General features: G+C 39.9%; 1 protein-coding gene across 7 annotated transcripts in view; it reads right to left on the minus strand.

The window, feature by feature from the left end:
* Positions 1-22,871, minus strand: part of Hnf4 (Hepatocyte nuclear factor 4) — an 832,843-nt gene that overhangs the window by 343,205 nt on the left and 466,767 nt on the right. For all 7 annotated transcript variants that reach the window (XM_067140295.2, XM_067140296.2, XM_067140294.2 and 4 more), the window contains one exon: positions 2,691-2,880. In XM_067140295.2, the coding sequence (XP_066996396.1) occupies positions 2,691-2,880 (190 nt within the window). The remainder of the gene's footprint in view (positions 1-2,690; positions 2,881-22,871) is intronic.

A 22,871-nucleotide genomic window follows, 5' to 3' on the forward strand; every position in this document is an offset into this window, starting at 1 on the left:
GGAGTAACAGATGTAGCCGGGGGACGGGGGGACGGGGGGCTCGTACAAGCAAGTCCAGACACCCCAGGAGTTTTAACGAATGTACTTTTATTGAGCATGTTATATATAATGTGCATTAATATTAACTTACGGAGTCTGACTCATTGGCTGAATGATCAGTGTTGAGGCCTTCGGTTAAGACGGTTCCGGGTTCGATTCCCGGCTGGGTCGGGGATTTTAATCGCGTCTGATTAATTCTTCTGGCTGGGGACTAGGTGTTTGTCCCAACATATTCATATTCAGACAACATACTACACTACCAACCACCAAAGAAACACACAACACTGATTACATCCCTCTATATAGGGTTGGCGTCGGGAAAGACATACGGCCGTAAAACAGGGCCAAATCCACATGTGCGACACAGTTCGCACCCGCGACCCCACAGATGTGGGAAAATAAGAAGAGGAGGAAGAAGAAGAAGAAGGAAAAGAAGAAGAAAATTACTATTTGCTTCCGGAATCCGCACGAATCCACCACTCTTACTTGGATCCAAGGACACCCATTTCATTTTTCGGTATTCTACACCACCTAAACTATGGAAGTTTGGACACCTATCAAAATAAAATTCTGGATGAATGCCCCCCCCCAAACTGAAATCCTGGCTACGCTACTGGGTTAGAGCCCCACTGTCGGCAGCCCTGAAGATGGTTTTCTGTGACTTACCATTTTCACACCAGCCAAATGCTGGGGCTGTGCCTTAATTAAGGCCATGGTCGCTTCGTTTCCACTCCTGGGACTTTCATATCCCATCGTCGCCATAAAACCTATCTGTGTCGGTGAGACATAAAGCCAATTCTAAAAAAGAAAAAGAAAATATGCCCATTTTTATAAAGGGTAATGAGGCACTTTGTGAGAACTACGAAGGAATAGCATTACTGTGTTATTGCATGAAGATTTACGAAAAGATAATCTTACAAAAATCAAGAACAAGATAGATTCACAAATAAGAGAAGAACAACAAGGATTTATATCTGGAATATCAACCATTGATGCCATATTTACAGCTAGACAAACAGTAGAAAAGAAATGGGAATTTGGGAAATACATCGCACTTGCATTCATAGATATACAAAAGGCTTATGACACGGTTAAAAGAGAAGAGATATGGCAAGGGCTGAATAAAATGGAATTGTCAAGAGAAATTCAATTCAGAATTCGAAACATGTACAACAAATATCTGAACTGTGTTATAACAGATGGCAAAAAATCGGAATAGTTTAGAACAGACAGAGGAGTTCGACAAGGAAGTGTACCTTCACCAGTGCTCTTTAATATATTGATGGACAACATTATGAGGAAAGTTCGCCAAGGGTAAACAGCAAATGTATGAAAGTCATAGCATATGCAGATGATGTAATGATATGGGAAGCAAAGGAACAAAAATTAGAAAGAAAAAAAACGAAATACCTGGCAGAGGGCAATTGAAGAAGCAGGCATGGAAATAAGTTTAACGAAAAGTGAGGTAATGAAAATCAGTAGAAAAAACAACAAAATGAAGGATGTTAGGTGTAATGGAAAATTTCTTAAAGAAGTAGATGCTTTTAAATACCTAGGAAGTAAGCTAACTGGGAAAGGAAACATCAAGGAAGAAATTTCAGAGAGGATAGGAAATTGCTCAAAATTTTATTACTGTGTATCAGACATGATTAGAAATTTACCTGCCAAAGCAAACATCATGATTCATAAATCATATTATTTGCCAATACTGGCCTATGGATCAGAATGCTGGACTTGGACAACAAAAAATCTGAGTAGATTACAAGTAGATTACTCATTCAGGACAAATATTTCAGGTCCCCTATAGGAATCGTCATCTGTATCATCTGATGGCCAGGCAGGCATCATTTTTTGGTAATGAGACAAAGTCTCTCAAAGTATATTGCCACTGCCGGTGGCTCCAAGTAGCCTGTGCAGTGGCCTCCACGGTATGCACTAACCATGCGTCTTGGTAGGTGTGCTATTTACCAACTGATGAGCCCAACTAAGCATACTGGGGCGAAATGCTGGCAACCAGGAATGAGTTAGCTAGAAAATTTATAATGCCCAATTAATGGATATTGGTATTATAAATTTACTCATTCGGGACAAATATTTCAGGTTCCCTATGGGAACCACCATCTATATCATAAGTGGTATGTTCCGAGCTGTCAGTGGGGAGATAGCGTGGAATGACATTAGTAGACGAATAAGTTTGAGTGGTGTCTTTAAAAGTAGGAAAGAACACAATATGCAGATAAATTTGGAATTCAAGAGGACGAAATGGAGCAAATTATCGTTTATAGCAAGAGAAGTTAGGGACTGGAATAACTTACCAAGGGAAATGGTCAATAAATTTCCAATTTCTTTGAAATCATTCAAGAAAAGGCTAGGAAAACAACAGATAGGGTATCTGCCATCAAGGCAACTGCCGTAAATGCAGATCAGTAGTGACTGATTTGATTGATTGATTTATTGATTGATTGATTGATTGATTGATTGATTGATTGATTGATTGATTGATTGATTGATTGAAAAGTTAAATATGAAGCAGCAAGACTAAAATTACACATAGATTACTGTATATCACCCTTGGAAATATCTTTGCTGGCAAGATTTGCATAGAAGGGGCATCAAAAAAATAAAAAAATTAAGTGTAATTGTTAACTCACCGACAAGTATAGAGGTGGTTTTTGCGGACGGATCGTCTAAAGAAACCTTTGCAGCCATCACAAGATGCTGCGCCATAGTGTTTTCCCGTGGCCCGATCTCCACAGATCGCGCAGTGTTGGTTCATGGTTCCAGAAGCCACCTGCAGGTTGGAATGCAACGTTGAATTCGCCGCCATCTGCAGCTCGGAATCTGAAAACAAAACAAATTGTTGAAGAGAGAACTTAACTTTTGTCTTAGAACTAGGCTTACCACAGGTCCAGATTGTCCAGGATACTTCCTTGTATTTGTTGTGTCCGGGGAAGTCCAAAGTGATATCTGGTTCAATCATAATTACCTTCTCAAGAAGTGTCAGCGTGTTAGGCAAACATTTACTATTTCTGGAAATGTGAGCTGATGGTTTTCTTTAATCAAAGATGTAGTAAATGAAATGGCGCATGGCTTTTAGTGCCGGGAGGGTCCGAGGACATGTTTGGCTCGCCAGGTGCAGGTCTTCTGATTTGACGCTAGTAGGTAACCTGCGCGTCGTGATGATGAAGACGACGCATACACTCAGCCCCTGTGTCAGCGGAATTAACCAATGATGGTAAGATACCTGACCCTGCCGGGAATCAAACCTGGGACCCCTGTGAACAAAGGCCAGCACGCTAACCATTTAGCCATGAAGCTGGACAAAGATGTAGTGAAAGTGGGGAACAGCAAGTTATTGTCAAAAAGGGAATAAATCCCCTCTGGTCGATACAACAAAAATGAACGGAAACCAAAGATAGCGGAATGGAACATCTTTTTAGAGGGTGTGGTGTCAAAACTTCCCACTCAAATAACTTCCAGTAGTTGTAAAAGTAAACTTTGTCCTTCTTCTAAGATGGAGCAGCTCTTTCCAAGCAGCCCCAAAGGAAGTGAGCTGCACGAACCATTTTACCACATACCCGCCCTCGTTTGCAGTACCGGCCAGCGTGGATGGCAGACCCAAGAGTAATGATTTCTAGACATGCATTCTGGATTGGAAAAGTAAACATTCTGATAATTGTATCTTTGTAATATGCATTGTAGGATGCGCTTGTGAACGGTTGGCTGTTCAGAGAGCTCTTGCATTATTGTAGTGACAAGGTAGTTAAAACCTATTGAAATTGTTTAAATTTTTTGTGTGTGTGTTCCATTTAGTGCTATTTATATAATGGTGTTTAGTGCTTGTTGGTAGAAATTGGGAGTAGTAATATTTATTTGAATTTTATAACAATTCAGTTGATATCAGTAGATTACGTTTTCTAGGTTAAGTAGGCTAGCCAGGTGTACCTTGTTTAGAATTTAGGTTTAGGAAATACTTTAGGTAATAATGTTGTTGTTTGAGTCATCAGTCCATAGACTGGTTTGATATTAACTTTTAATATTTTTAAATATCTGTAGGTTCGTTGGTGTAATACTTACAAAGGCAGATTATCATCAGGAGTTGTAACTCATTGTAACTTCTGCCGCAACTTTTCCGATATCTCGTATAGATAGCCGTTCGAACTATCATGGACGTAATAATTTATTAAATTAAATAACACGATACGTCTGTAAACTTCGATTAAAGAAGAAGTTAAAAAGAATTCAAGGTAATTTCACTGGATAATTACGATACCATACATAACAGTTTTAGGATTGTTGACGATTCTATTAGAATTGTTGACAATTGTTGCTACATGCACATCGTAGTTGTGTAAATAAATACAAAATCAGCTGATTACTTTATTCTGATAATTTGTAGTCTTAGTTCCCTGCATACTTTGTACTTACCACCTTGGATTATTCATCGAGTAAAAGTCAATAATCAAATTCCTATATCCCAATAATATTGCAGTTCAAGCCCCCGGCGTAGTTTCGACAGAAATTATTGTAGAGAAACTCTTATTTTTGAGCATTTAAGTGCACTTTTATTTTCCGTCCCGCGTAGCAGGGAAAATAGTAATAATCCACCAGCGGTAAAAATTCATATAACCACATTTCATCTGGCATTTGTAGTGTAGATACAGTACCGTATATTTAGATAGCAGGCTACCGTACCTTGCCTGCAATATTCGTGTGTATATTTCGTGTGTATCTATTAGAGCAGAGTACTAGTAATAACCTGTCTAAGCATTTAACTTTGTTGGTAATCTTTGAGTAGGCCTACAGTAGATCTTGCAAATTTCAAACTTGCAATTTTCATTTCTGTTTGTGCTTAGTAGTGACATACGGTACCGGTATTGTAATTAGGATACGTCTGAACGTATCTTATTAGAATTTAGCGGGCTTATTTTATTATTATAAAATATTTGTGTAGTACCGGTATAATAAAGGTATGTAGGATGCTAAAAGGTTTATTGTGTCTCCTATTCAATACATTATAAATTTTTAAACATTTAGGAATTTATTATTATTTCCATTTGAGACATGTTTCGCCCTTCTTTGAGGGCTTCATCAGTCATAGTACCACCTTAAGGCATAAATCAGGTACCTGATAAGTAATTAAATTGTAAATACTAAGATACAAACTTAACATATTACAATGGAAAAAACAAAACAATGTTCAGTGATGATACAGATAAACAATATATGTTTATAGACACAGTAGTCGGCACCAATGCGTAAAATCACAGGGTATTTTAGCAGTGTCCAGCAGTGGTGGTCCGAAGAATAATTGACGCTAGTCTATTAGAAAATAATAGGAAATTATAAAGTTTCAACATATATGTACATGGAAGCAGTGTGGGGAGAAGGGGTATAAAGTGTCTGGCGTCAATGTTCATAACACTAATTACTGCCATCGGTTGAACGATCACAGTTTGACAGGGTAATTATACAGTAATTTTACAATATTACATCGAACAGTTGGGAAATTACAAGCTTATAATACCGGTACATATTTACAAGAGAACAGCATGGGGAGAAAGGATACAAAATAATTGGCACCAAGTGTGTCTCGTTGTTTCAGTCGTTGCAGCATTAACACTATACTGTAATATGCAGAGTGGTCTAACCTCAGTTCATAACCATTGGGGCTAGGAATAATATTCGAAAGTTTTTTTAAGAACTGTTTAAGACAAAATTTAAAATCTTCATGAATTCTTACAGTTTCTTTGGTAAGGATGGTCGGGTACATATTTACGACATCATAGGAGCCCAATCACACATTGTGCTCCTATGATGTCAATAATAATTTCAATAAACACGGCGGCCTTAGTAAGATGGGAATTTAAGAATTCATGAAGATTTTACATTTTGTCTTAAGCAATAACAATTTCTCTTTCAACGGAAAGTTTTACCAGCAAAAAGGCTTAGCGATGGGCGAGCCCCTTTCTGGCATCCTAGCAGACATTTATATGGATACAATAGAATACACAAAAATTACAACATAAATAAAAGGCGTATGTTTGTGGCTCAGATTTGTAGACGATTCTTTCGTAATTTTCGACAAAGATTTCACTAATAGCGACGAGATTTGGGAGTCCCTAAACAAAATTGATCCCAATGTTAAGTTTACTAAAGAGGACGAGGTCAAGAATTCCTTAAACTTTTTGGATTTAACGGTTACACGCGGACATAATACCTTCGATTTTCGAATATACAGGAAACCTACACACTCTCCCTTAACTATTATGAATTCATCCCTACATCCCGAATCCCAAAAACAAACCTCTTTCTATAATTTAATTTATAGAGCTTTTAAAATTCCTCTTTCTCCCAACAATTTAAAAATTGAACTGAAGTACACAAGGAATCTTGCTCAACTCTACGGGTTTAAAATTAATATGGTAAACCGTTTAATTAATGAAATAAAAATTAAATTGTCCACTAATCTCGTTCCGGACACACCTAAAAAACTAGTTTCGCCATATTTACATATAATAACCCAGCCGTCCATCAGATTGCAAATACTTTAAACAAGCACAATATAGCCTTCAGGACAGTTAACACCAATCAAAACATATTTTTAACCACAACAAGGTCAATTACAATAGCAACCATTATTCAAGGTCTGGCGTATATAAACTAACATGTACACAATGTGATTTCTTTTATATAGATCAAACTGGACGGAGCTTTCACACGAGATGTTTGGAACATTATAATGCTTAAAAACACAACAAGTACTCAACGATGAGGGAACATATGAGAGAAACGGGCCATCATTTTACATCCATAGAGAAATATCTTACCATCATTAGAAGCATAGGTAAAGGAATATTAATGAACGAACTGGAAAATCTACTTAACTTTTTGGACCAGACCTATAATAAAAATCAAAATGTTAATGATGTCAATGAAATTAAAAATCCTTTGTACGAATTAACACCTATAGTTGGGCCTACGAGAGTTGAAGTCTGATATTTGAGCGGCGAAAGCAGTAACAACGAAGTACGCTGTGTTGTCATAGTTATATCATATCACCCTTTCATACAGACTGAATATTTAATCAACTATGTAGGCCCAATGCAATTCAATAAACTTTGACCCGTTCTTAAGCTCGTGCTAATTATTTCGCCATTTAAGACAGAACACGTCCTTTCCGAGAAGTGACAATAATCTCAACAAATAGAAAATAGAATTGCACAACTAGCCGCTGATGAACTTACAAAAATCAACTAACAACAACAATAATATTCAGAAAACAAACACTTAAATTATTACATAAACCAGCAACAGCTAACACAGTACCACGCGAAATAATATCACAAATGTGATCGAGAGCAAGCCAACACACGTGGCGAAAACATCCTTAAATATGGCATCTCCGTTATCGTTTCTATAGCAACAGACCACTTTCGAGCAGCGTTAGTCAAATTTTTGTCACCGGTGGCGCTAAACGTCAGACTTCAACTCTCCTGGGCCCAACTATAGATGAATTAATATCGTGAATTCAAATGAAAACAAAATCCCTTAATTATTTAAATCTCCACACTCAAATTCTTCATCCACCATGCCAAATGTTAAGCCCGCCCATATCGCTTCTAGAAACTCCCCTCCGGCAACAGCACATAGACCAGCCAACCCCCACTCTCCCTCCATGCCCTGCCCCTCCATTACCGCACCAATACAACACCAGGAGTAGAAATATTAATAAGACAGGCGCTCCCGGAACAGACAGGTCCACGTAGTATGAATTGAACAAGTAAGTCATTTTACAGTTATGAGGTGTTAGTTTAATACATTTTGTCACAACGCGTGCCCCAAATTGTTAATTAAAATTACTTTTTACTTCATTACAGATAATCTTAAGATCCCTCCCAAAGACCAAGCAACACATCAACAGGAATGATATTCATACAAGACTGTATCACGCGTCAAGGATGGTTCTTCTCAATTAAGTTGCAGCCTAAAACTAAGAAACAGCTTAATATGTACTCTTTACAATTCCTTGTCGTTAAATAAGTCCCGAAGTCAAGACGCTTACAGTTTCATTCAAAACAACGTTCTTGACCAGTCTATATATAACAATCAGTATTAAATCTCCACTTGTGTTTGACAACACATTTCAACATTAGTTACGTCAAAAACATGAAAATGAAATATGTGGTTTAAATAAGCCCCAGTATCAAAATCCTCTTTTCTCAAAACTTATGTTAGAGGAAGAAAATCCATTTTAGTTTTGAACATATTTTTAAGTATAATAGGACTGACAAGTTTTAACTGTGTAAAAACACCGTTAATTTAAAATTATATTTTCATTCACGACAATCTTGACCAGCCTACATCTAACAATCAGTTCTAAATCTCCACTTGTGGTTGACAACACATTCTGACATTAGTTATGGTATGTCAAGAACATGAAATGATATAGCTGGGTCAAATGAACCTCGGTTTGTAATATCCTCTTTACCCAAGACTTTTGATAAAAGAAGAAGATCCATTTTAGTTTTGGACATAATTTTTAAGTTAGGTAGAATAGGACCGACAAGCTTTAAATGTGTTACCCACAGTTATGTTTTGTTCACTTTTTAAAATTATTATCCTGGCACGTTAGTCTTAAGAGATTATTAGCGTTCGTATACTATATATGGTTAAAAAGGCCCCAAACCTTGACCTAAAGGTTGTCTACTGGCTGAAGATGCCCAAATAATGTGTGAAACATGTACCTGACCTGATAAGTCTACAAAAATGCATGTAGATTCAAAGCACATTAAATGTGGAAAGCATTGAATCATCCTTGACATTCTATGCCTAACGTAATTTTCAATACGGAACAATGATGAGAGTTGTCAGCGGAGAGATGGCGTGGAGTGGCATTAGTTGACGAATAAGTTTGAGTGGCTTCTTTAAAAGTAGGGGAGATCACAATATGAAGATAAATTTGAAATTCAAGAGGACAAATTGTGGCAAATATACATTTATAGGAAGGGGAGTTAGGGATTGGAATTACTTACCGAGGGAGATGTTCAATAAATTACCAATTTCTCTGAAATCATTTAAGAAAAGGCTAGGAAAACAACAGATAGGGAATCTGCCACCTGGGCGACTGCCCTAAATGCAGATCAGTATTGATTGATTGATCATGTGTGCCATCATTCATGCTTACTTTTTGGATTCTTATGTTCGATGTCCTGGTTTGTCCAATTATTATTTTATTACTGATGTCCTACCTTTCTGATTTTTCCTACGAAGGTTCCAGAGGATGACGTTGATTACCTCAGTTTTAGTGATTTTTGTATTTTTAGTTCATAGACGTCGTGCACATTGTGCTCTACATGGTGGTAAACTGTCAATTGAAACAATGTGATACATCTGGAGACACGCAACCTGCTTTGTTTGCGTCCAGTATCATGAATAATTTGATGTTTCATCACTTTGTTCGACGATCAATCGTCCAATGAACATTCCAATTGTGTACACTTCAAAAGGCATAGCAATTTAAATGTTGTTAAGAATGTGCGATCAGGGTGTTTCGCGTAAGTGCCAAAGGTAATGTTTTAAAACTCTTGCTGAAAATGATAGGAATGCAATTATAAAATAAATACTAACATTCTTAGTGAACCTAACCTCTTTGTTGGTGACAACAATAACCTTGTCCTGGAAGACAATTGCTGTAGATGGCTGGATTGAAAGCACTCTGGTGAAGGTATTAACATCACTATATTCATTTATTTATTTACATAAAAATTCAGAATTAGGAACAGCACAACATCAAATTACAACGATCTAACTACATAATGGATTGATGGAAGCACATCTCTGCTACGAGACCACGAGGTTGCTATCATCACTACATCGTGGATTGAAGGGAGCACACCAGAAGGTTGTTATCATCACTACATGATGGATTGAAGGAAGTACATCTCTGTTACGAGACCACAAGGTTGCTATCATCACTACATGATGGATTGAAGGAATCACACCACAAGGTTGTTATCATCACTACATGATGGATTGAAGGAATCACACCACAAGGTTGTTATCGTCACTACATGATGGATTGAAGGGAGCACACCACAAGGTTGTTATCATCACTACATGCTGGATTGAAGGAATCACACCACAAGGTTGTTATCGTCACTACATGATGGATTGAAGGGAGCACACCACAAGGTTGTTATCATCACTACATGATGGATTGAAGGGAGCACACCACAAGGTTGTTATCATCACTACATGATGGATTGAAGGAAGCACATCTCTATTACTAGACCACGAGGTTGCTATCATCACTACAAGATGGACTGAAGGAAGCACATCTCTGTTACTAGACCACAAGGTTGTTATCATCACTACATGATGGACTGAAGGAAGCACATCTCTGTTACCAGACCACAAGGTTGTTATCATCACTACATGATGGACTGAAGGAAGCACATCTCTGTTACCAGACCACAAGGTTGTTATCATCACTACATGAGGGACTGAAGGAAGCACATCTCTGTTACTAGACCACAAGGTTGTTATCATCACTACATGATGGACTGAAAGGAGCACACCGCAAGGTTGTTATCGCCACTACTCGATGGATTCAAGGGAGCACAACTTATAAATCTCATATTTTGACCCGTATTGGCTCAACACAACTAAGCTTAAGTTATAAGGAGATTACCCCCTTGCAATACTTGTCAATTTCTATATAATGGTTTTATTAATTACATGATAAAATCCAGCTTAATCTATAAACAATAAAATCATAATATAGAAATTGACAAGTATTGGAAGGTGGGAATATCCTTATAACTTAACCTTAGTTGAAGGGAGCACGCCGCTAGGTTACTATCATCACTACAAGATGGATTGAAGGAAGCTCATCTCTGTTACTAGACCACAAGGTTGCAACCATCACTACACGATGGATTGAAGAAAGCACATCTCCGTTACTGAACCACAAAGTTGCTATCATCACTACATGATGGATGGAAGGGAGCACACCACAAGGTTGTTATCATCACTACTGGATGTATTGAACGCAGCACACCACAATGTTGTTTTCATCACAACATAATGGATTGAAGGGAGCACACCACAAGGTTGTTATCATCACTACAGGATAGACTGAAGGGAGCACACCACAGGGTCATTATTATCACTACATGATGAATTGAAGGCAGCACACCACAAGGTTGTTATCATCACTACTCGATGGATTGAAGGGAGCACACCACAAGGTTATTATTATCACTACATGATGAATTGAAGGCAGCACACCACAAGGTTGTTATCATCACTACTCGATGGATTGAAGGGAGCACACCACAAGTTTGTTATCATCACTACGTGATGGATTGAAGGAAACACACCACCAGGTTGTTATCATCAATACAGGATGGATTGTAGGGTGCACACCACAAGGTTGTTTTCATCACTACATAATGGATTGAACAGAGCAAACCACAATGTAACTATCATCACTACACAATGGATTGAAGGCAGCACACCACAAAGTTGTTATCATCACTAACAATTGATTGAAGGAAGCACATATATGTTACTAGACCACAAGGTTGTTATCATCAGTACATGACGGATAGAAGGGAGCACACCACAAGGTTCCTATCATCACTACATAATGGATTGATGGGAGAACATCGCAAGGTTATCATCATCACTACACAATGGATTCGGGGCCGATGACCTTCGATGTTAGGCCCCTTAAAACAAGCATCATCGTCATCACACAATGGATTGCAGGAAGCACACCACAAGGTTGTTATCATCACTACATGATGGATTGAAGGAATCACATCTCTGTTACTAGGCCACAAGGTTGTTATCATCACTACACAATGGGTTGAAGGAAGCAAACCACAAGGTTGTTATCATCACTACACAGTGGATTGAAAGGAGCACAGCACAAGGTTGTTATTATCACTACATAATGGATTGAAGGAAGCACATATCTGTTACTAGACCACAAGGTGTTATTATCACCACACAATGGATTGAAGGAAGCATATCTCTGTTACTAGACCACAAGGTTGTTATCATCACTACTGAACCATTTTGTTCATGACTTAATAGGCGAAATTTTACGCAATTGTAATATTGTGCAACAGACGCCATGTATATGGGCGCGAAGCTGTATAGAACGCGGGAGCTTGGAGCCGGTTCCCTAGGAAGGGTGTGACCATGCATGAGTGAAACAGAAGATGCGTTGGAGAAGGAAGGAGAGATATAAAATTTGTTTTGAGAAGTACCATGCCACCTTAACAGCATTTAAAGCGTGAAGAGACAGGTTTACCACGTCAGTATTTTGTGAACAATGGTATGTCTAACGCCATTAATATATGACAAATTCGATAATTTTGCATTAATACGACCACCGTGGGAAGCAGTCGAGTGGCTGCATACGAAACTCAAGTATGTTTACCGGGATTTTCCCTGGCGTGCCTTTACTTTTTGCTCCGTATAAGAGATGAGAGATTTGGAGGGAGGCACCTCATTCGACTGTAAGGTTACTGCCGGTGTGTGTCGCATGTCTGTCTTAGTTAATGCGCCATAAGCCTTTGTCTAAACAAAGACTACGATTATTTTTGAGCATTCCCGGTAACTTCATTCAGAGCTGTAGAAATATGAATAATAGTTTTATCGTGAGATCAGATTTAGCCTTGTCATAGTGCGGTTATGAACTTATAATTGATCGACCATAAACTTTGCTATTCGCATAACCTTCTTCATAGAAGTAGTGCGGGTCAGCTCATGGTACGATGTTGATCGGTAGTAGGATTTAATCTACGAACGGAAATTGTTTCTGTGTTTCAGAAAGACGCACATGTGTGGTTGAATTAAAATAATCAGTTTATCTCGACAAAACTAGGCTACGAACTCATGTATAAGTAAGCCTGGACACATCTCCGTGCGTGTTTTTAACGATACAAAAACAACTTCGACACGCTTCTAACCTGTCTAGTGTACGCAGGAAACGGCATGTGCTGTGTACTTCATTCCAGTCATTCGGGAACCGAGTTTCAAGACCAATTGGACGTGAACTTCAAACGGAGCCTCAAGAAGGAGCCTGTGATGGACCGACCTGGAGACATCAGTACGAGAGGACCAGCTATGGACAACATCTTCATCATGCTAAATGGTATAGCCATATCTTGATGGTGGGAGATGAGTGTAGCATAAAATGAGCTAAGTGAACCACTAAGTGAACCAAAGTTGTTAGCATGTGGTAGGATTAGTGACAGTTACACAGAAAGTTTGCCATTAATTATGTAAATACTAGTTAGTTAATCCCTTTGACAATTAGAGTAAGATTAAGATCGTGACGTATGAGCCCATCAGGCCATTTGTTAAGATGATTTTGAAGTCATTAACGTTCTTAATGCGTATAACTTATCATTTTGCGATTCAGACCGTGTGTTATAATATTTTACGGGTGACATGGGAGCAAGGAGTAACTTAAGGTTGTTTATTTTAGTGTTACGTCAGAATATTCCCTATGTATGATGACTTAAATTTTTGCTGTAAATATTTACCATCTAAGGAAAACTCTTCACTCTCTGACATCGGGAAGGATAGAAAGATTAAAGTACCGTAATATCTGCATGCTGCACGCGCATGAAATATCTGCATGTTTTCATTATGATTAAAGTCTGTTGAAGAAACTAACACCACGTTGTAGGCAATGTCATCAACATTTTCTGACCGAGTTTCACACTGCCAAAGATACAGACTCGAACCTGGGTCTGGAGGGCGTGAGGTTGCGCCGTATGTGTAGAGCGCTGTGTGTTTATGAGAACCAAGTACAGGATATTACTTTGTATTAAATGAATTAGACCCAAGAAGCGGTCTGGCAACTGAGCCTAATATATTAGGAAGAGAATTGGTTCCTCACTTGTCGTAAGAAGTGGTGTGACGGCTCATATGTTCGTCGAGATAGGACCGAAGTAGAAAGCCCTTGTTTGGATTCGAGAGCAGAAAGGCAGCCGAGACAAGGTCAGTATTAGGGTTTGTTTACGATTTTTTGTGAGTCTGGGAGTCTCTCATACTCCCGTCAGCCAGGTCGTTGACATATTTATCGCACCCCAGGGGGTGAACGGCCATTTTTTAAAGCCGCATGCAGAAGTTCGTTCCTTTCCAGATGAGATTTATTTGTTTGACAGAGATTTTTTTTTGCTTGTACATATTTGTGTGTACAGTGAGTGTGATATCTCTGTATATTATTTTATGTTTGATCGTTAGATTGTCTGGTAACCCAAGATCGTGAGCAACTGCAAAATGACCTCGATAATGTTGTGAGATGGACAGCAGGCAATGGTATGATGATAAACGGGGTTAAAAGTCAGGTTTGAGTTTCACAAATAGGAAAAACCTCTGAATTTTAATTACTGCGTTGATGGGGTGAAAGTTCATTTTGGGGATCATTGTAGGTATCTGGGTGTTAATATAAGGAAAGATCTTCATTGGGGTAATCACATAAATGGGATTTTAAATAATGGATACAGATCTCTGCACATGGTTATGAGGGTGTTTAGGGATACAAAGGAGACGGCTTGTACGTCTCTGGTAAGACCCCAACTAGAGTATGGTTCCAGCGTATGTGAACCTCACCAGGATTACATGATTCAAGAACTGGAAAAAATTCAAAGAAAAGCAGCTCGATTGTTCTATGTGATTGCCGACAAAAGAATAGCGTTAAAAATGTTGCAAAGTTTGGGCTGGGAAGAACTGGGGGAAAGGAGACGAGCTGCTCGACTGAGTGGTATGTTCCGAGCTGTCAGCGGAGAAATGGCGTGGAATGAAATTAGCAGACGAATAAGTTTCAGTGGCGTCTTTAAAGTAGGAAAGATCACAATATGAAGATAAAGTTGGAATACAAGAGGACAAATTAGGGCTAATATTCATTTATAGGAAGGGGAGTTAGGGATTGGAATAACTTACCAAGGGAGATGTTTAATAACTTTCCAATTTTTTTAAATCATTTAAGAAAAGGCTGGGAAAGCAACAGATAGGGAATCTGCCACCTGGGCGACTGCCCTAAATGCAGATAAGTATTTATTTATTGATTGAAGATTACCCAGGGGTTTTGAGTTAACGCTCATCCAGTTTTAGTGGAATCGTGCCACAAGTAGCTTCTGTGATTTTTGCTTTGGTTGGGTTTTACAGTATTCCTTTTTTCTGATTATGTGTAAATATATCCTGGATGCAGTGGAATTTTAATGGTAAATTTGTTTCTGCGGAACGTCGCTAATCCTAGCATTATGATTTGTTCTAGGTCCAATGGTGTTGTACACACTAGTTCTTCCGTCAGCACGTCGACATCGTCACTTAAATTTCTAATGTACGCCGTCTTTGGCAATATGTTTTCGCACCATGAGTGCATCAGATTGTAAATTACATTGCTTTCATGTGTGATTGAAGAACTGACTATGCCTTTGTCAATTAAATAGTTCAAATTTATGAAGTTCCTCATTTAAAAGAATACTATAGTAGTATACCTATCCTATCTACACTCTCGTCACAAGAACCCGATACGAGTCTCTCAAGCTGTTAGTTCGGTGTATTTTCATTCTGTTGACAAGTCAGCTGGTAAGTTATTTAACCCACCATTTTTCTGTGCTTGATCCATTTACTTAAGCCTTAAGGGGTATGTTAATTGGCGCCCAAAAGCACGTGGCTTGAATCGGAAAGGGAACGCTAATCGTATTCACTGTGGGATATAAATTGTGCCCAAATGCGCACGTGGCGAGAGTGTCAAAGTGGGATGCTAATCATATCCAGTGTAGGATAGAAATTGCATCTGAACGTAAATGGATCATTAGTTACGCGTTTTTTTATAAATGAGGTACATGAACAGAGGAACCAGTAATACGGTGTTGCATCTGTTCAGTTTTATTATGTTAATAGCTAATGGCGAATATTAGCACTTCTAATTGAATTCAGGAATTACGAAATGCTTTCCTAATCATAAGGTAATGATAACGAATTCCTTCAGAAGTTGTGATCACGAAATAAGCCATTTATTTACCACCCTATTGTTTATACACTGACTGACAGAGCAAATGCAACACCAAGAAGGAGTGGTCAGAACTTTATGCCAATTACAGGGTAGACTGACGTCACTGAGGTATGCTCATGATGTGAAATGCGCCGCTGTGCTGCGCACGTAGCGAACGATAAATGGGACACGGCGTTGGCGAATGGCCCACTTCGTACCGTGATTTCTCAGCCGACAGTCATTGTAGAACGTGTTGTCGTGTGCCACAGGACACGTGTATAGCTAAGAATGCCAGGCCGCCGTCAACGGAGGCATTTCCAGCAGACAGACGACTTTACGAGGGGTATGGTGATCGGGCTGAGAAGGGCAGGTTGGTCGCTTCGTCAAATCGCAGCCGATACCCATAGGGATGTGTCCACGGTGCAGCGCCTGTGGCGAAGATGGTTGGCGCAGGGACATGTGGCACATGCGAGGGGTCCAGGCGCAGCCCGAGTGACGTCAGCACGCGAGGATCGGCGCATCCGCCGCCAAGCGGTGGCAGCCCCGCACGCCACGTCAACCGCCATTCTTCAGCATGTGCAAGACACCCTGGCGGTTCCAATATCGACCAGAACAATTTCCCGTCGATTGGTTGAAGGAGGCCTGCACTCCCGGCGTCCGCTCAGAAGACTACCATTGACTCCACAGCATAGACGTGCACGCCTGGCATGGTGCCGGGCTAGAGCGATTTGGATGAGGGAATGGCGGAACGTCGTGTTCTCCGATGAGTCACCCTTCTGTTCTGTCAGTGATAGTCACCGCAGACGAGTGTGGCGTCGGCGTGGAGAAAGGTCAAATCCGGCAGTAACTGTGGAGCGCCCTACCGCTAGACAACGCGGCATCATGGTTTGGGGCGCTATTGCGTATGATTCCACGTCACCTCTAGTGCGTATTCAAGGCACGTTAAATGCCCACCGCTACGTGCAGCATGTGCTGCGGCCGGTGACACTCCCGTACCTTCAGGGGCTGCCCAATGCTCTGTTTCAGCAGGATAATGTCCGCCCACACACTTCTCGCATCACCCAACAGGCTCTACGAGGTGTACAGATGTTTCCGTGGCCAGCGTACTCTCCGGATCTCTCACCAATCGAACACGTGTGGGATCTCATTGGACGCCGTTTGCAAACTCTGCCCCAGCCTCGTACGGACGAACAACTGTGGCAAATGGTTGACAGAGAATGGAGAACCATTCCTCAGGACACCATCCGCACTCTTATTGACTCTGTACCTCGACGTGTTTCTGCGCGCATCGCCGCTCGCGGTGGTCCTACATCCTACTGAGTCGATACCGTGCGCATTGTGTAACCTGCATATCGGTTTGAAATAAACATCAATTATTCGTCCGTGCCGTCTCTGTTTTTTCCCCAACTTTCATCCCTTTCGAACCACTCCTTCTTGGTGTTGCATTTGCTCTGTCAGTCAGTGTATTATGTCTCGGTAATGTCAAGTTAACTTCAGTCTTGTACATTAGGAAAGGTCTGTATTACAGGTGATATTAGCGGTATGTGGCCGGATAAGCTGTACCTCGGGTATGACAGCTCAAAGCGTTGATATTGAGTGTATTATATGACCCCAGCTGTACACTTCAACAGCAAAGTTTCGTGCCCAGTGATAGATAGGGGTTTAAAACGTTTCGTAATTTCAATATTTCATTTTTTCATATGTTTCAAAATTCCGTTATATTCTTGTGATTGATATGTGATAAGACAAAAGCATAAGTTGCAGGATAAATTTTTATTGAAATTTGAATGGTGACGTTCTTCTGACAAAGACCCAAACTCTCTCCGTATATACTGGCGTGTTTTTACTGTAATATATGTCGTTAACGTTAGAAGGGCTGTGGTAGAAGATGAAGGAGGAGTTAGCGTGTCTAAAAACGCAGATTGCGGAAGTTAGGGAGGAGCAGAAAGTGACCTAGAGCACGTAAAGAAACAAGTTGCCGAAGTTAGTGAGAAGCAGTTGTATGAGTTAGCGAAAGTTATTGAGGAACAGAAAGTGGTATTGTAGCCGGTAAAGACACAGGTTGCTGATGTGAGTGAAAAACAGATGATAGAAAACTAGGGAACAGTTAACAGGGTTAGAGGGCCGTACGAAAAAGCAATTAACGGTATTGGAGGAACACACTAATGCCAAATTAGACCGGTTAATGGCCGATAATCAGCAGTCGCAGCCACGGCTAGTGGAGGTAGACGAAAACATAGAGAAAGTGCGCATGTGCTGCTTGGAAAATACAGAGGAATTGAGGAGGCAGGTGTCGGATATGAAAAATGAAACAGGGGAACAAATTGTAACTTTAGGAGTGCAGTTGAGTTACTAGAAGAAAGGACGGTTAGTAATGAGGTCATGGTAGATAAGAAACTGAAAGCATACAAACAATCAATCAATCACTACTGGTCTGCATTTAGGGCAGTCGACCAGGTGGCAGATTCCCTATCTGTTGTTTTCCTAGCCTTTTCTTCAATGATTTCAAAGAAATTGGAAATTTATTGAACATCTACCTTGGTAACTTATTCCAATCCCTAACTCCCCTTCCCATAAATGAATATTTGCCCCAATTTGTCCTCTTGTATTCCAACTTATCTTCATATTGTGATCTTTCCTACTTTTAAAGACGCCACTCAAACTTATTCGTCTATTAATGTCATTCCACGCCATTTTTGCGCTGACAGCTCGGAACATACCACTGAGTCGAGCAGCTTGTCTCGTTTCTCCCAGTTCTTCCCAGCCCAAACTTTGCAACATTTTTGTAACGCTACTCTTTTGTTGGAAATCACCCAGAACAATTCGAGCTGCTTTCCTTTGGATTTTTCCAGTTCTTTAATCAAGTAATCCTGGTGAGGGTCCCATACACTGATACCATACTCTATTTGGGGTCTTACCGGAGACTTATAAGCCCTTTCCTTTACATCCTTAAGTTACGGACATGAATGAAGTAAGGAAAGAGATAGATGAAACTAGCTATGGCCTGGTACCATTGAAAAGAAAAATGGAGTCTAAGTTAGGGTCAGTAGATGAGAAAGTAGCTGACAAGATAGAACGGATAGAAGAAAAGACTAAAGCAAAGGTGGACGGTTTAGAATTCCAGGTAGAACAAACTGAGACGAGAATAACTGCAAGGATGACAGGCTTAGGATTTCAAGTAGATCAGATCAAACAGCAACTTGAACAGAGGAGTTCTTATGAAGGTGAGGAAGGTAAGAAAGAAAGATTATTGATGTCATTAAATGAAATGGAGACACCAATGAAAATTAAGCTTGAGGACAGCCATTTATACCAATCAGTTTCAGTTACTGAACCTTTGAATGTACAGAAATCAGGGATACGGAGTTCAACGCCAGAGATTATTAACCCCATTCCTTTATATAATTTAATTAAATCGAAAGAAGATAAACCTAAGAAATTCTTAGCCAGTGGGGAACGCACTCCTCGTTCATTCCTTACAGAAATTGAGGAATATATGGAGGATTGTCGAACCCCTAAAGGAAAACGACTCAGAACGGTTGAGATATATCTAGGGAGAACCTTGGCCCATTGGATGACTGCTCTCAATCATACATTTCAGACTTATGAGGACTTCAAGGAGGCGTTCCTTAATAAGTATTGGGATTTGTCTACCCAGCAGAAATTAGAGTTATATTCGAAGCGGTATGCAAGGAAGAAAGCCCACTAGTTACTCTGACTTTTTTACTACACAATTAATTAAGCTTGGAGAGTTGCATCATCCTCCACCGGAAAAAGAGGTGATTGCTACATTTTGAAACAACTACCAGTCGTATTGCAGAGGACTATGATTGCTGCCAATTTTAACACTACACTCGAAGTAGAGGCAACATTAAGGCAGTTGGACCAAACCACTGCCCAGAATCGCTTCGTATTCGTCATACCGAAGCAGTATATACGATCGAGCTGATGTCGGAAGGCCACACGCCTGGGGGGAAAGGAAGACAGGAAAGTCAGGACTCAGGGACTCAAACTTCAGTCAGGAATGAAGAAGAGGTGCGGTATAATCAACAAAGAGGATCGAAGGGACGATCATGGTACAGGAACAACCAGCGTGGGTATGTAAATTATAAGGAGAGAAGGGAGGTACATGCGTCAGGATATAATTTGGACCACGAGGTAGTCCTTATCGACCGAGATATGAAGGAAGAAATGAGTCAAGGAAACCTTATTCGAATTGGAATGAGAGTCGAAGACAGGACTACCAGCAACCAAGGAACAACTACCGACCTCGTAAATTTGAACGAGAGTAAATTAGAACAAGAACGTAATCATTCAGACGGATGGAAGAATGCAATCCAGCAACAGGCAGGACAGCAATACAGTGGAGCGCAAAGTTTAGAACTTCAGCGACACATCAGCCAGAACGGAGAACATAACTTAAACCCCCAAGCGCCAGAGTATACCCTAAGTGGGGCGAGCGCTAAAAAACTATAAGGTCCACAAGTGGAGATAGCCTGGGTCCCGAGCGGGAGGCCAGAGAAGAAGAATGGATGGTGGTAACCGTAGACAGCTGGGCATTGAGACCAGAAGATTTGTTAGAGGATCATATTAAAATCCATGTTAAGACAATAAAATAATTGCCAGTGATATATGTTCACGTATATAACTTAAAAATAAAAATGCTTATTGATACTGGAACGTCAATTAGCGTTATTTCTCAGGCATTATTTTCGGAATGAAAACCAAGCCTCGAATCCCCTCTATCCCTATCTCCAAGCTGAAAGTCAGAGGGATTGTTCCGGATAAGACAACAATACGTAAGAAACAAGACCTTGTGGACACTGAGATGGGTAACTCAGTCATTTCTCACCCCTGCGTAGTGCTCCCAAAAATGCAGTGCAATCTTATCTTAGGAGCGGCTTTTCTTTGTGAACACCAGGCTAACATTGATATGGGAAATAATATCATTAAATGACAACAAAATCCGATATATGTGAATATTAAATTGAATGAAAATGAGGATTACCAACCCTCTGGTTAGCTGCGGCAGAGGAAGAAGATAAGGATGATGATGAGATATCAACGTTAGGATTGGAAAGTTATAAGGAAATCTTTCGGAAATGCGAAATTATGGTAACCAAATTAGATGAGTTAGAGAAATAAAGTTTTGAGACGGTAAGGCCCCGAAAGTAGCGGAAGCTAAAATTGGAGAACAAGACAAGAAGAAGTTACAAGCCATTTTAGAACGTCAAGAGACAGTTTTTGGTTCAAAACCAGGTAAAATCCCTAATTTTCAGTACCGTCTGAACGTAAATGAATTAGACCCAAGAAGCGGTCTGGTAACTAGGCCTGATATTTAGAAAGGGAATTGGTTCCTCACTTGTCGAAAGAAGTTGTGTGAAGGCTCATATGTTCGTCGAAATAAGACGGAAGTAAAAAGCCCGTGTTTGGTTTCGAGAGCAGAAAGGCAGCCGAGACAAGATCAGTGTTAGGGTTTGTTTACGATTTTTTGTGAGTCTGGGAGTCTCCCATACTCCCGTCGGCCTGGTCTTTGACATAGTTACCGCACCTCAGGGGGTGAACGGCCATTTATAAAAGCCGCATGCAGAAGTTCGTTCCTTTCCTTTCCAGATGAGATTTATTTGTTTGACAGAGATTTTTCTTTTCTTTTGCTTGTCCATAATTGTGTGTACAGTATGTGTGATATCTTTGTGTATTATTTTATTTTATGTTTGATCCTTAGATTGTCTGGTAACCGTGAAGATTACTCAGGGGTTTTGAGTTAACGCTCATCCAGTTTTAGTGGAATCGTGTCACAAGTAGCTTCTGTGATTTTTTGTTTTGGTTGGGGTTTACAGTGCCCCGGATGCAAGAGAATTTTAATGGTAAATTTATTTCTGCGGAACGTCGCTAATCCTAGCATTATGATTTGTTCTAGGTCCAATGGTGTTGTACACCGAAGGACCAGGTCACTAGTTCATCCATCAGCACGTCGACATCGTCACTGAAATTTCTGATCTTTGAGTACGGTAGTTCTTGCAAATTTCAGACTTGGAATTTTCATTTCTGTTGGTGCTCAGTAGTGACATACGGTACCGGTATTGTAATTAGGATACGTCTGAACGTAGTTTAAAATTATTGTAGTGTACTGTACAGTAGGACCTAAACGAGTAATATCTTATTAGAATATTGCGTGCTTATTTTATTATTGTAAAATATTTGTGTAGTACCGGTATAGTAGTGGTATCTGTAGAAACACTTTTACTAAAACTCTGTTGTTGTAATTAGGATAGGCTTAATTGCATTTACATTTGTGTAATTCTTCTGTATTCCTTTCGGTATTCAGTAATTAACAGGTGTTGTAGGATAAAAATAGAGTTCGACTAAGTAGTATTGTAGTGTAGTCGTATATTGATAACCTTAATGTCGTGTGATCTTTGAGTACTATCCCAGACAATATATCCCTCCGTTCATTTTTTCTGCACATAAGTTATTTTATTTTTCCCTTTATTTTGATTTTCCCCATAAAGAATGGCTAAGGAGTGCAAATGTAGTGACTGTGGGTGTGGCGAGGCATTGAGGGGTATGAGGGACGACAAAGAGAGTTTGAGGGAGATAATTAGGATTCTCACGGAAGACAGGAAGGAAGATAGGCCTCCCTCAAACAATGTACAGGTTACAGTAGGTGTACGAGGGAGAGGAAAGAAAGGGGGAGTTGTAGAAGACAGGTGGTCTAATGTTCTAAGGGGAAGGAGATTGCAGGCTAAGGGCTATATTCAGGATCAGAATTCAGGAATTCTGTGCAAAATCGGTATGAGCCACT

This window comes from Anabrus simplex, chromosome 2 (assembly GCF_040414725.1).
Source record: "Anabrus simplex isolate iqAnaSimp1 chromosome 2, ASM4041472v1, whole genome shotgun sequence".
NCBI lineage: Eukaryota > Metazoa > Arthropoda > Insecta > Orthoptera > Tettigoniidae > Anabrus > Anabrus simplex.